At 39.1% G+C, this 14,408-nt stretch overlaps 1 protein-coding gene across 1 annotated transcript in view; it reads left to right on the top strand.

Annotated features, from left to right (window-relative positions):
• The window catches only part of FERMT1 (FERM domain containing kindlin 1), a 36,605-nt gene that overhangs the window by 13,173 nt on the left and 9,024 nt on the right, over positions 1-14,408 (top strand). The window contains exons 7-9 of the mRNA XM_055304521.1: positions 4,726-4,833; positions 5,257-5,388; positions 6,991-7,040. Coding sequence (XP_055160496.1) covers positions 4,726-4,833; positions 5,257-5,388; positions 6,991-7,040 — 290 coding nt within the window. The remainder of the gene's footprint in view (positions 1-4,725; positions 4,834-5,256; positions 5,389-6,990; positions 7,041-14,408) is intronic.

Below are 14,408 nucleotides of genomic sequence, written 5' to 3'. Positions count from 1 at the left end.
AATATAAACTGAGCCACAGGCCCTCCGAGTGCACAGGGTGATTTTATCCCAGTTCCATATGCTTGTTGCTCTTTTCCATTCATTGCCAGGCACTTGTTTGAGGAGCCTGCCTCAGGCCACCTCTTCTGTGTAGACTCCTTTTTCATCCACAACAGTGATTCTGTCTCTCATGGCACTGTCTTCTCCTTGACCCTGATTTTTAAATCTGGTCTTCAAAGGTACATCTCAAGTTGCACTGCTTCCTCAACTGGCTTCTTCTTCAAAATAAGCCTTATTCCTTGTCACTTCTGTGCAGCTCCTTCCCAGTCTTTGGTTTAGATCTACCTTAATACCCATGGACCTAGCTTGTGTCTGGAGCATGTAACTTTCACCAAATCATGGCAAAAGAGCAAATTTTGGCTCCTCGATAAAACCTTCAGGAGAAACTACAGCTTCTCTTAAAATGGAGGGGGGTTTTGTTTTAATTTTTTTCAAGGGTGCCATGAATGATCATGTTTTCTCAATTGGTAAGGAGTTCTCTCCCCATGGCTCACAAACAAAACCTATTTGAATCTAATAGCCAAATAGAAGCTGTCAACCCAAAAGTAACAGGAAGACTCAGGCTTTGGGGATATGGCTTTGGGGCACAGGAACAGTGATCCCCAACCACTTTAGAGTTCCCATCCCCTCTCTTCTAGAGTATGGAATGCTATAAATATAACCAAGTTTAGTTCCAAGTTTCTACGAGGTGCTGAGTAGATAGAGGAATACAGAAACTTAAGATGCAATTCATGTTTTCATAGAATCTACAATCAAATCAAGAAGAGCAAAGATAGCACCCATAATGCCACTGTAAAACAGACAAGACATGCTACAAATGGGAACCAAAGTGGATAGTAGAATCAGGGAGCTTCTCCAGCTTTCAGAAGAGAGATGCAGGGAGGCTGTAGCACCAGGGTTGCAGGTACTGATTAAAATCTCAGATATACAAAATACTAGAATATACAAAATTTCAAAAATAATATATTTTAAAAATACAAAACCCAGAATCCATAAAAGATTGGTACTTTTTCATAAATCAAAATTTTATCCACACCCAAAAACTATATACAAAGTGAAAAAGTCTTTGCAACACATACTATAAACAAAAGGCTAATATTCCTAATAAAGAGCTCCCAGAAATCAATAATAAGACCAACAACCCAGTAGCCTAATGAGCAAAGAATATGAACACATAGTTAAGAGAAAAGGAACTAGGATGGCTTTTAGCCTTATATTGGTAAAGATCAAAAAGCTTCACACACTATCTTAGCAAGAGTGTGGAGAAAATGGCTCTCATACCCTGCTTATTGATCACAGTGCAAATTAATCTGATCCTTATGGGAGGCAATTTGGCAATATCTATCAGAATTATAATTCTACATAGCTTTGACATAGCAAATCCTTGGTACTTATACCACAGTTACATTCATATATGTGGATCAATATGTCTGTACCCAGGAACAGTTATTGCTACATTATTTGAAGAAGAAAATTGGAAACTCCCTTCCCTAAACATCCATCAATAGGGAAGTGATTATATACATTATGATATATATATAGTGTTGTTGCTAAGAAGAATGAATCAACTTTCTTTTGATGTAGAACAAATTCAAGGTGTTTTATCAAATGAAAAAAGAACAAGGTACAAAACAGTCCATAGAGAAACCAGCATTTGTAAGGAACAAGGAAGAGAAGGAGACTTTTTATTATACGTTCTTCTGACTCTTTAGAATTCATTCAAAATTAATTCCTTCAAAAAAAATTAATTCCTTCAGTATCTATTATCTGTTATTTAAATATGTGAATAAAAAATTTTATAACTCCAATAATTCATAGTATTTTTTAAAAGTTCAATAGAGAAAAGGTACATCAGTTTGTTGGGTTTTTTTTTAAGATGTTTAAAAAATGTATTCATGAGAGACACAGAGAAGCAGAGACACAGGCAGAGGGACTCAATTCCAGGGACATTGGGATCACAACTGAAGCCAAAGAGCAAAGTCTTGGGTTTGATTCAATGTCACTTTAATTTCAAACCCATCTCTTATTCCCTAAGAGATCATCCATAGCTCCTTAACCTCTCTGAATTTGCCTAACACACCTTTACAAAACTGTAAAAAGGGGATACTAACACTTACCTCCTGTATTTGGGGGGACTACATAATTTTAAAAATTATAAGAGTAAAAAAACAAAATGTTCAACCACTGAGCCACCAAGGTGCCCCAGGCACATTGGTTTTAATAAGAGTCCTAGAGAATACTGGATTTATATATATTTACATATATATTTATATTTATATGTATTTATATATAATACTGAATTAGCTTCCTCCCAGCTAATAGGGAATCCTCCATGATTAGATCTAAATAACTCTTTACTGAGAGTTATAGGAAGCAGGTCTTGTTATTTGTTCGTATTGGTGGTTGATGGAAGGAGAGAGGGGTTTACTGAATTGGCTGGATGAGGAGAAACAGGGATTCAGGCAGTAGAGGTGGCAAAAACCATGTGCTTCCAGTCTGGGATTTCTATTTTCAGTAAACCAGATGACAAAAGAAATCTAGGGCTAAGGAAGGGGAAGAGGAGCCAATCCCCACCAAGGGAAAAATTTGTTTCTAAGTTGGGGAAACCATTGACAGAGTCTTCAGAAAGAAAAAAAACCTATCAGAATGCCTGTTAATAAGTGACCCCTGAAAACCTAGGACCTCGTGATGTTCTAGAGTCTCAGGGGGAACGTGAAGAAGGCCCCAAAGAAGAAATTGCAGAGCTCCGCTGGCTGCCCCAGAGAAAGCCAGTGTTCCTCCATGAGAGCCCGGGTTTATCCTGTCCTTTATAACACCTTGTACTAGATCCTGTTCTCCCAGTGTCAATTTGTAAATGTAAGTAACTTTTGTTTAACCAGTATTCTCTCAAGGAATTGTTTTATTTGGCTTTGGGGGGGGGTGGCAGGGGAGTTAGGTTTGTTCAGGTGTGGAAGCGATTACTTTTTGTAGATCTTTACTGAGTACCTTTGAGAGAAGAGCCTTATCGAGTGATTTAACTTACTCTCACTAAAACTCCTACAGAATGAGGATTATAGACTCACTGGTGGACAGACAGACAGACATTATAGGCCAATTCAGATTTTACTGGCAGCACACACACTATTTAGATTTTGTCCTTTTTTTAAGAGTTTATTTATTTATTTTAGAGAAAGAGAGCATGAGCAGGGTGAGGAGCAGAGGGAGAAGCAGGCTCCCCACTAAGCAGGGAGCCTGATGCAGAACTTGATCCCAGGACCCTAGGACTGCGACCTGAGCCGAAGACAGACACTTAACTGACTGAGCCACCCAGGTGCCCCTAGGTGTTGTGTTTAAACTGTTTGTGAAGCAGAGGTCTTTTGTGGGGGGCAGGCATTGTGGGTTTTGGTGTGTATGGTGTAAATTTTTTTAGTTGTTGCATCTTGATTGCCATGTCATTTACATGCTATAAAATTCTAATGTAATGGTTGTAGTACATTCATATGGTTGTGCAACAGTCCAACTGTGAAACACTTGCATCCCAAAAGTTTCCTCGTACCCCATCCGTGGTCAATCCTTGCCCCCAGCCTTAGCCCACCACTGGTCTCTGCTTTCTGTCTCCAGCCCTACCTTTTCTGGAAGTTTCACATAGGTGAAATCATACAGTGTGTAAGCTTGCACATCTGGATCTTTCACTGGGCAGGTATCTGAGGCCCCCCTGTGCTCTCAAGTGCCCCAGGAGCTCGCTCCTTCTTACTGCTGCACCACATCCTCTTGTGCATGAGCCCCATTTATCCGGTCACCAGTCAAGGGACACCGGAATGTTTGCAGTTTGGAGTTGTCATGAACAATGCTGTTGTGAATATTCGCACGCGTGTTCTGCTTGGGTTTGTCTGGGGAGGCTAGTGGGGCTAGCTCCTGAGGGGTGCCATGCCACCTGGCAAAGTTCCCAAAGCAAAGACAGACTTTCTTAAGGCCCTTAGCCTTACAGCTCCCAGCCTGCCGCACATTTCAGTTTGCATTTGTCTTGCCTTGACCGTGTCCTGAGCACTGCTGAGAGGGAACATGCCTCCATGAAAGGTTCCATTTCCCCCTGCACCTTGTAGCAGTGTTATTTGCTGGGTTGGGCTTGCTGTGGATCTTTATACCCCTTATCTCACCTTTTTTCTAGTGTGTATAAGGTTAGTGCAAAAGGAAAAATAAACTAATGCTAACCAACCCGTGATAAATCTGTTTAGACAATCTATTTTTCTATTCCTCCTCCATATTTCCCTCACAGTCATTTTCTTTTTTTCCTAAGGATATAGTAAATTGTGTACCCATGGGAGGAAAAAAATAGGAGTTATGGTTTAATGGGTACAGAGTTACAGTTTCACAAGAAACTGAACTGAAGAGAGTCCTGTAGATAGGTGGGGACAATGGTTTTTTCCTACCAATGGAAGTTTGATAAAAGAGAGGAAGAAACAATGGAATCTGTTTGGCCTCTTGACGAGGCTCTGGAAAATATTTTGACAACAGAAGTTCCAAGTTCAGAAGCAAAATGAGCTGGGGCAGTGGAAAGATAGGTGTTTCTTTCACTTACCTGAGCAAAGTTTCTTGCATCTGATTAACAAGGAATGGCTTCAGTTATTGCAGAGTTTTTGTACTGAGAAATATAAATATGTGCCCCCCCCAACCAAAACACATCTATCTACCTGTTTCTTTCTTTAGTACGACGCTGTCCGAATAAACCAACTCTATGAACAAGCCAGGTGGGCCATTCTCTTAGAAGAAATTGACTGTACGGAAGAAGAAATGTTGATCTTTGCAGCACTGCAGGTATAGAAATTTCAGTACCCTTTCTCTGGAAGAAAACAAAGCAAATTTGTTTTCTGAAAGTTTCATTTTCTTCATACTGTTTTTGTTTTCTCCAAGGAAAGAACTGTGAAGGACGCCAATTTAAATTTAAAATATTCTTCATAACCTACACAGGTGCCCTTCTTATATAAGGCATTGGTCTTGTGATTCTTATGTCATCCCCCCCTACCAGTTCAACCAGTGATGGAGAAGAATCAAGTTGGAACATTGGCTAACCATAGATCTCAAAATAATTCAGATTAAAATGTCATTTCCCCTTCATAGGAGGGAAATCTCTTTCCAGGAGGTGTTTGGAACTACAGGGGAGTTGTCTGCAAAAAGAGGAAAGGGCTAATGGATGCGTTTGTGTTTATAACATTTCCACAACCTCTGTTTACATTGTAGTATCACATTAGCAAACTGTCCTTGTCAGCTGAAACACAGGATTTTACAAATGAGTCTGAGGTGGATGAAGTAGAAGCAGCACTCTCTAATTTGGAAGTGACCCTAGAAGGTGGAAAAACGGACAACACTTTGGTATGAACTTCTCTGGTAACTCAGAACTGTGACTGTGTTCTGATGGACTCTGACAAATGTAAATGAGCTCTTTTTTATCATAAATAAGAGAATATTTGACCTGATTTTGAAAAAAGAAAACATACTTGTCACAAGCTTAAAGCTAACAAGAACTGACTGGCTTTTCTCAGGTCAGTTCTGGAAGGGATTGTGAGATATGTTCAGTGCTATTAATGACAGTATCTTTGTATGTATTTCTTAGGGATAAGCTGTGGCATATGAGGGAAAGACTACCACCACCAAAGGCTTTTTTTTCACTCATAGGGATTCTGGAAGTTGTCCCTTCACTCAGATCAAGAGAACCACCCAGTCTATTGTATGGCTGGCTATGAGAATTGGAGAAGATGCTTCACAGATATAAAGCCTATTCTCTATTGACCTAGTCATGCCCCACAACTGGGCAAGGTTGACACAGTGGGGGCCTTTATTCTGGGACACCTTTTTGACTTCAGGAAATAGACAAAAACTTTCCAGTTATACAAAAATAATACAACTATTTTATCATCTCCTTATCCATGAAATGTGGCCAAAGGGTGGCTTTATAATCGGAATGCCTCTCTTGTTTGAGTCATCTGTTGAGTGCCATACTTTTGTTTGGGATTCGTGGGAGTCATTGTTAGTTTAATCCACATTGAATTAGATAGGTGGATCTATTATAATTAGATATAAATAAGAGAAAAAAATGAATCACTATATTCTATGTATTTAATGTCTGCTTCCTTATGATTCATTTCCTTAAAATGGGAAGTTGGTGTTATGCAAAAGCAAATACTTCATACAAACTAAATGCCAAGATTCTATAGCAATTCAGAGCCTGTCTCACATTTATAGGAGACACAGGCCCCATGAAATTGGAGTTTCTTTTGTTGACTTCCTCCACTAACTAGATATACTATTTATATACTCTGAGAATATACATATTCTCAGAATAAATGAAAAAAATTATCTCCCCCCTCCTTCAAATTTTTCATGTGATGCTAAACAATAGGCTTTTCATTTAGAAAGTAGGCGCCAACCTACACTGCAGAATGAACTTTGAGCCAAGTTCCTTTTGAGAAGTTAATCAGTGAACTAGATGTAGCTAGATTTACTGGCTCTGAGGCAAAATTTGTAAAATACTTTGTACATAAAAGTAGTTTTTCTAACTCAACTTTTTAACTTGAATGGTAGTGCCTGGTCACTTTTTTTCATCTCTTTTTTCATTGGTATGACACATGACACATACAGAAAAGCAGGAAAAAAAATAAAACAAAAATGTACAGGTTAACAAATGTGTATTATCACCCAAATCACCACCCGAATCAAGAATGAGAACTCTGCGAGTCCCCCAGAAAGCCCTGTGTGTGCCCCATCTCACTCCTGCCCACTCACCACCTGCTGGGGCAACTACTGGAAATCTGGCTAGTGTAACTGAGGAACTGAGTTTTTCATTTAATTTCATTTTAATTAATTCAGATTTTAATAACTCCATGTCGCGACTGGCTGCAGTATTGGACAGTGCAGGTATAGCGTCTCAACACCACCTAATTAACTGCTTATGAAATGTTATCTATTTCTCCTTAGGAGGACATTACTGATATCCCTAAACTTGCAGATAATCTCAAGTTATTTAGGTAAGTCACCCTTAAAGGGGAAGGGAATTATTCTTAACAAAGCCTTGCAGGTAGAGTCCAGGAATTTAAATTGAACCTGCACTAGACAGCTTCCTGGTTCAAAGGTAAGGTAAACAAGCATGATGTCTTTCGCATCAGACAGACAATGGGCTGAATCCTAGCTTGACAACACATGCTAACTAGCTAAGTTACCTTGGGCATTGTCATGTGCCTGAGTCTCAGTTTCTTGAACTATAAAATGGGGGATATACCTGCTCTTTGGTTTATTGGGGGATTGAATAAAATAACATATATGAAGCACTGAGCATGGTACCTGGTTCATAGTAAACAGTGGTGCTCAATAAATAGTGGTGTAAACATGGCTGGTGTCAGCATTTAGTGAACATATAGGCTAGACCAGACTAGTCATCCGTGAGGCTTAAGATTTGACACCTTGTGAAGGTTCTTCCATGGTTTAAAAATCAGTTGTCTCTAGAACTTTGGTGCTGGGCTTATACAGAGCAGTCAACTCGGTTTATCTACCTTTGCCTGTTAAAATGTTTCTGATAAATACCCCAGTCACATCAGATCAAACTGAAACTACTAAAAAGGCTGAAGAGTTTTTTATTTCTTGGAAAGAAAAGACTGCCACATTTGTGATGGTGCCAGGGTGTGTTAAGATGAAAGAATAAGGCTCGTTTGAAGTTCTATCAGCTACTCAGGTCACTTTATGGTTCGTTGACTTTTCTTAACAAACAGACACTTCAGTAGGCCAGTTGGCTTGAAAAGAAACACAAGTTGTTGTTGATAACACATGATGCAAAGAAAGACTTAGAAAGAGTGAACAGTAAATAAAGTATAAATGAGAAACAAGCATCCAAAAGTAACAATTTTTGTCCCTGGGTTACTACAGATTGCTTTTTTTTTTTTTTTTAATGTGGTCTCATACAATAGGATCCTTAATTTAGCTTTTGTGGCATAAATGGCTGCAACCATACATACTGTTATCATCAGAGCTACAGAAAAAAGGTAATAATTTGAATGCACAAATATGTCCTTATAATTTTTTAGTAATCAGTCTTTTTTAAAACATTTTATTTATTATTCATGAGAAACACAGAGAGAGGAGCAGAGACACAGGCAGGGGGAGAATCAGGCTCCCCGTGGGGAGCCCGATGTGGGACTCAATCCCCATCCCCCAGGATCATACCCTGAGCCAAAGGCAGACACTCAACCACTAAGCCACTCAGGTGCCCTAGTAATCATTCGATGAAGAGAATAAGTTGCCATATTCTCTGCCTAGAGGAAATCTGGCTCTTCACAAACCAAATAATGACTGTTCCCTTTATATAGATGTTTTCAGTGAAGGAGATGACATTCTGGGGTTAAGCCCTACATCCCCTTTGCTCTGGTGCGATTGCTTTGCTGAAACCCACAGAATTGTCCTCATGTTTCACAGTGGTCGCTATATCTGCCAAAGGTCTGAAGATGTTGACTTTAATAGATAATATAGTTCATGGAAGAAAGAAATGAAGGAGGAAGAGAAGGAGGGAAGAACTAAAGAAGAAAGGAGACAGGAAGGGGGGGAAGGAGAAAGGAGACTAGAGCTCTACTCCTTCTCCTCAGCATTTGTGACCCTTAAAAACTCTTCATTTCCATTTCCTTGGGCTTCCTTTTCTTACCAGTAGAAAAGCATTGAGCTAGTCCTGTGGTTTTAAATGGATTTTTCTGTTTTTAACAGTGAAGCTCTTTTTTTCTAAACAAAATCTATTGAACTCACAATATAAACAATGGACTCTGGTTTCCAGCATCTGATCTAAATGCATCTGATCTAAGGCAAACTTCGGTCTTGCTATAAATATGTCTGAGAGCTAGATAAAGTAAAAATAGAGACCAGTGTTAAAGTGAGACTGGGAAAGTCCAGCTTGCAGGAAATACAGAGGGAATCTAAATCTACAAATGAAGCCTCCAACCCACAGAAGGATTTGGGCCACAATGTAGATTCTCATGGTTTGGGACTGGGATTTTAATCCCTGTGAGAGCTAGGAGATGAAGCTTCAGGCCTATTGTAAGGTTGTGACACAGGACTGAGGCCCATGCCTCAAGGCAGGAACTTGCAAGGGACGCCTTCTCTGTTTAACAGGGAGTAGAAAAACTGTCCAACTGCCACAGGAAGCCGTAAGGAAGTTCATCCTTGCATGGGATTCTATGTGGGGAAATGAAAAGTCTCTCTGGAGAAATTGGAGCCAAGTCCTGTGCCACATGTGAATGTAGATCTAAATTTAAATGTCTTGTATGATAAGTGAATTCTGAAAAAAATAAAATAGAAACTGGCCCAGGACCACAAAACCTGTGAAGCCCTACCAAATGTAATTACAAAAATACTTGGAGGGAAGTACTCACAATCTAGCATCTATGGGTCTTCCAGAGAAAACAATAACCCCCTAAAAAATGAGCTCACAGTAAAAACTACCAACCATGGGAGTTCATGAACCACCATAAAAGAAAGACAGAAGACCCAACAAACAAGAAGATTAGTAGTTTCAGTAATTCTAGGTAATAGAACAATCTGAAAAAGCCATGAGTGTTTAGAACCCTTTTTTTTTAAGATTTTATTTATTTATTCATGAGAGAGAGAGACAGAGAGAGGCATAGAGACACAGGCAGAGAGAGGAACAGGCTCCATGCAGGGAGCCCAACGCGGGACTTGATCCCGGGTCTCCAGGATCATGCCCTGGGCCAAAGGCGGCACTAAACCGCTAAGCCACCAGGGCTGCCCAGTGTTTAGAATCCTTAAGGAGGGTGATGGGCACTAAGATGAGCACTGGTGTTAGACTATATGTTGGCAAATTGAATTTAAATAAATATTTTTTAAAAAAGAATCCTTAAGGAAATTAAAAGATAAAAATCATCATGAAAGAAAAGAGGCAATATTAAAAAGGAACCAAATAGAAACTCTGGAAATTAAAAACTTAGTTGTAGAAATTCAAAATTAAATAAGTGCACTGATTGTCAAGTTGAAAAACACAGTTAAGGGGCACCTGAGTGCCTCAGTGGGTTAAGCATCCAACTCCTGATTTCAGCTCAGGTCATAATCTCAGGTTTGTGAGAGCGAGCCCCACCTCAGGCTCAACATTGAGCATGGAGCCTGCTTAAGATTCTCTCTCCCTCTCCTTCTACCCCTCCTCTCACTCACACAAGTATGCACTCTCTCTTAAAAAAAAATTAAAATAAGTAATAAAAATAAAAACTCAGTTGAATAAAGAACACAAAAAGGTAGAAATGGAAAATGCTATAGGTAGGATGAAAAGTTTCAATGTACATCTACTAGGAGTTCTAGAGAGAAACATGGAAGACAGGCAAGTAATCAAAAAAGAAAACTTAAGAATATTCCATAATTGTTGGAGACAAAAATCCTTAAACTCAGGAAATGTAAATCCCAAGCAAAATAAACCACCATAAATGAACATCTTACTAAGGCCAACCATTGATCAGAGAAAGCCTTTAGATCAGAGAAAAAAGACAGATTTCCTAGCAAGGAAAAGCAGTTAAGTGGGAGCAGAGTTCTTGTTGGCTAGGAAATCTCTTGAAAGTATGAAGAGAAAATCACAATCTAGAACTTTCTGCCCAACCAGCCTTTCAAGAGTCTACATTATGCAAACCCATAAATATAAACCAGACAAGATACAATCCTACTACCAAATTACATACTTCATGAAAAGAATGATTTATGTCCAAACTGTAAGGTGTGACCACCGATCCTGGAGACCCGGGATCGAATCCCACGTCGGGCTCCCAGTGCATGGAGCCTGCTTCTCCCTCTGCCTGTGTCTCTGCCTCTCTCTCTCTCTCTCTCTCTCTGTGACTATCATAAATAAATTAAAAAAAAATAAAAAGTAAGGTGTGACCACTGTTGGAGAGATTACTTTGGAGTAAATAAAACGGCTCCACTAGAGGATTACAGGGAGACAAGCCACACATAAAATTCATTCATTGCTTCATTCACAGGTAAGTTAGTATAGGCAAGGAGGCAAGTTACTGTAGCAAAGGAGTCCCAGGCCGATTTACACAATGTGCTGTATGGGAGATTATCATTGAGATTCATGTTATAAATACAAGACACCTAAAATACAGTGGAATCTTATGATACTTCAGAAAAAGAGAATGACCATGAAAATCTTTGATCTCCGTAAGACACCCTGGTTATCACATGGAAAAATACCTGGAATATGCACTTCTTGTTTTTTCAAAAGAATGTGTTCCAAATTTATGACCTGTCTGTGATGGCAAGTGGCCGTCAGTGGTAAGCCTCTGGGTGCTTTCAAAAGAATAAATACACATAACCTCTCCTTTAAGAAATTGTGAAATGCGTGAGAATCTAATTGGTATTTGAAAGAGATTAATGGTGTGAAGAGAGCATTTTAAAAGCACTTATTTGGAAATGTTTCCATTGTCACAGTGTTGCCAATAATGATACTGCCTACTAAAACAATATTCTCTTGCCTTAAATTTTGATTACATCTGTCCTTTAAGCTGTGAATCTGCTCAGAAGGTGGGGGAAGTAGAATTGTTGAAAACCATAGGCCCCAAAGGCATCACTTAGACCAAGTCACCAAGCTGGGGCTTAACACCTAACTAATTGCAATTTCAGCTTCCCCCAGAAATTAGTCTTAACCTGTCAGAAGGAAATTTTCTGATCAGCACCAATGAGGTCATTTGTCTCATGGGCCCTCCATCTCCCAAAAGATGAGGTAATCCCCTAATAAGACCTCCTGCCCTTCCCCACAAGGAAGGTGACCTTGCCTGAACCTGTCCTTTCTTTTGCAAATAACTTTCTCACCCCACCTTCCTTCCTATGACAACCTTCCAATTTGTACCACTCACTCCTCAGAGCTCCCCTCTACTTGCCAGATGGGATACTGCCCAATTTATGAATCACTTAATAAAGCCAATTAGATCTTCAAAGTTTAAAAAATAATAAAATAAAACAAGGTTGTCAGCATACCTTTGAAACTTAGAAACAGTTTTTCTGTGTTAAACATCATCTAAATGAAGCAATCCTGTATTTGAAACCCACTTATTAAAAATATAAAAATGCAACCTATTCTGATTGATTTGCATAAGTGAGTGATTGACACTGGGGAAAATGGAACTCAGTAGCTTTGTTCTAACAAAAAACCCCAGAACTAGGTAAAGGGCATCATACAATGGACATTGTGATTTCATGAGCATAGCCAACAGCATACTTCCTCATCTGGGGTTTATGTCACTGAGTAACAACCTCCCTTTTTGAAACAAATTGAACTTTTCATATTTTTAATTTCTATATTTATATAGGTTTTATATATATTGCAAATGTTACACAGAAATAATTATGTTAGGGGATGGGTATTTATTATTGTCACATAATACATATGAGTAACATTATATATTAAAATATTCAAAATATTTTAAAGATGAGGTGTACCCAGTTTTATTTTGGAGATTACTGGCCTCGGGAATCACCTTAGGAAAGCTTACTTAAAATGCAGGACCCTAGGCCATAACCTGGACCTGCTAATTATGAGTCTCTGGGACTAGGGCCATGCTTGGGTATGTCTAACAAGCTCTGATGAACCACCAGAGTTTGAGAACCTTCATTCTAGAAAATAAGGTCTGACGCCTTAGCAGAACATTCAGATTCCCACCCTGGCCCTACCCTTATTGTGCCATTCCTGTCTCCATCATCCCTGATCCCCATCATCAGTCACAGAAAAGCACCCCCCCCCATTTCCATTGCTCAGCACAGTGCCCAGTATAAGATAGGTGTTCAAGAAGTGTTTGACACAATTCTTATTCACAGAGTGCCCAGCTCTGACTTACCTTACATTTTGTATATTCAGTTACCACCTTCTGAAATTTCTCTTCCCTTTCCCTGCAGTCAAATTCTTATCCATCCTTCATTCTCTGTTTAAATGCTATATCCTCTGTAACTCACCATGCTACACATCCTTGTCATGTGACTTGGTGTTGTTGTTTTGTTTTTTTTTTAATTAATGTGTGCATTTCCCTCTTGACCTTATGGGCTCCATTAGGATTCAAATGACTGCCTCATTCTGGATATATCATGCTCCATCCAGCCACCTTCTCCACTTCTTCCCCAACCCTGTCCTGCCCCAGCCTCTGCAACATGGAATAGGAGCAATCATCATTAGCTTTGGGAATGAATGGAAGCAGCCTGAAAGATGAACTAAACTGGGAGACGATAGCAGGGGGAATCTTTCAATATTCTTGAAGTCTAGTTGAAATGGAGATGGAGAGTTTCATTCTTAATTCCAGATAGAAATATTTAAATACCTAGGACTAAATGGAGATCTTACTATCTTTTGATTCTAGGCTTGTGTTTAGATTTTATTTTGAAAATACTAAAAAAAAAAAAAGATACTATTAATTTTGGAGAATCTGAATCTGATTCTTAGACAAATAACCTTCTAAATATGTTCCTTAGAATGATCATAACTACAGCTTTCAACATGACAAATATTATTTAAATGCAGGGGTTTTCTAAATCCTGGTAATGTTAACTGCATATGATGTTTTACAATTTTATTCTATAATTTTTATGTAACACACTGGTTTTTAAATGAACATCTTCTCCCTTATACATGTGTTAAGGACAATGCATTTTTAGCTAAGGAAAGTCTAGGACTGACATGTTAAAAAACTTGCCCCAAATTATGTATGAGTGGGGTTAAAACTAGGCTTCCGCTCTCTCATTCTCAAGTGCAGAAATCCACTGCTCTAGCATAAGATACCTTGATTCATCCCCACAGCCAGGACTGCTCCATGGAACCATGGACAGCGTATATTATCTTTTCTCTGCCCAGCTGTATTCCCTTTCCTACTCCCCAGCTCTCTCATGTTTTCTATTTCGAATGACCCAACACTTGTCATTGGCACCACCAACCCAGAGTACAAAGTGTTCTGGCCCCACAGATCTCACTTTTGGAGATCTTCCCCCAAAACACTTTTTAGTAACAGTAGAATCTACATAGATTATTAGCTGTTGGTTTTTGTGATTTCCATGATTCACTGGGAATGCTCTGGTTATTTCTCTTAAGGATCAAGAGGAAACTATAGAAAAGGTTGCTTACTTTTAGATCTAGTTTTTATGCCTGGTACTTTGAAAGCTGTGCTGTCCATATGGACAGCTTTTTCAGATCCCAAAGGAATACTGAAATTACAGAGATCCTCAGATTCATGGATGTTTCAATAATCATAATCATAATAATAATAATTTATTGAGCACTTCCGTTATGCCAGATCCTGTGATAAGCACTTTCAGAGATTACCTCTTCTCATCCTCACAGAAACCCTATGAGTTGGAGGCTGATACTATCCCCATCACAC

This window comes from Nyctereutes procyonoides, unplaced genomic scaffold (genome assembly GCF_905146905.1).
Source record: "Nyctereutes procyonoides isolate TBG_1078 unplaced genomic scaffold, NYPRO_anot_genome, whole genome shotgun sequence".
NCBI lineage: Eukaryota > Metazoa > Chordata > Mammalia > Carnivora > Canidae > Nyctereutes > Nyctereutes procyonoides.
This window is presented reverse-complemented; position numbering and strand designations above follow the sequence as displayed.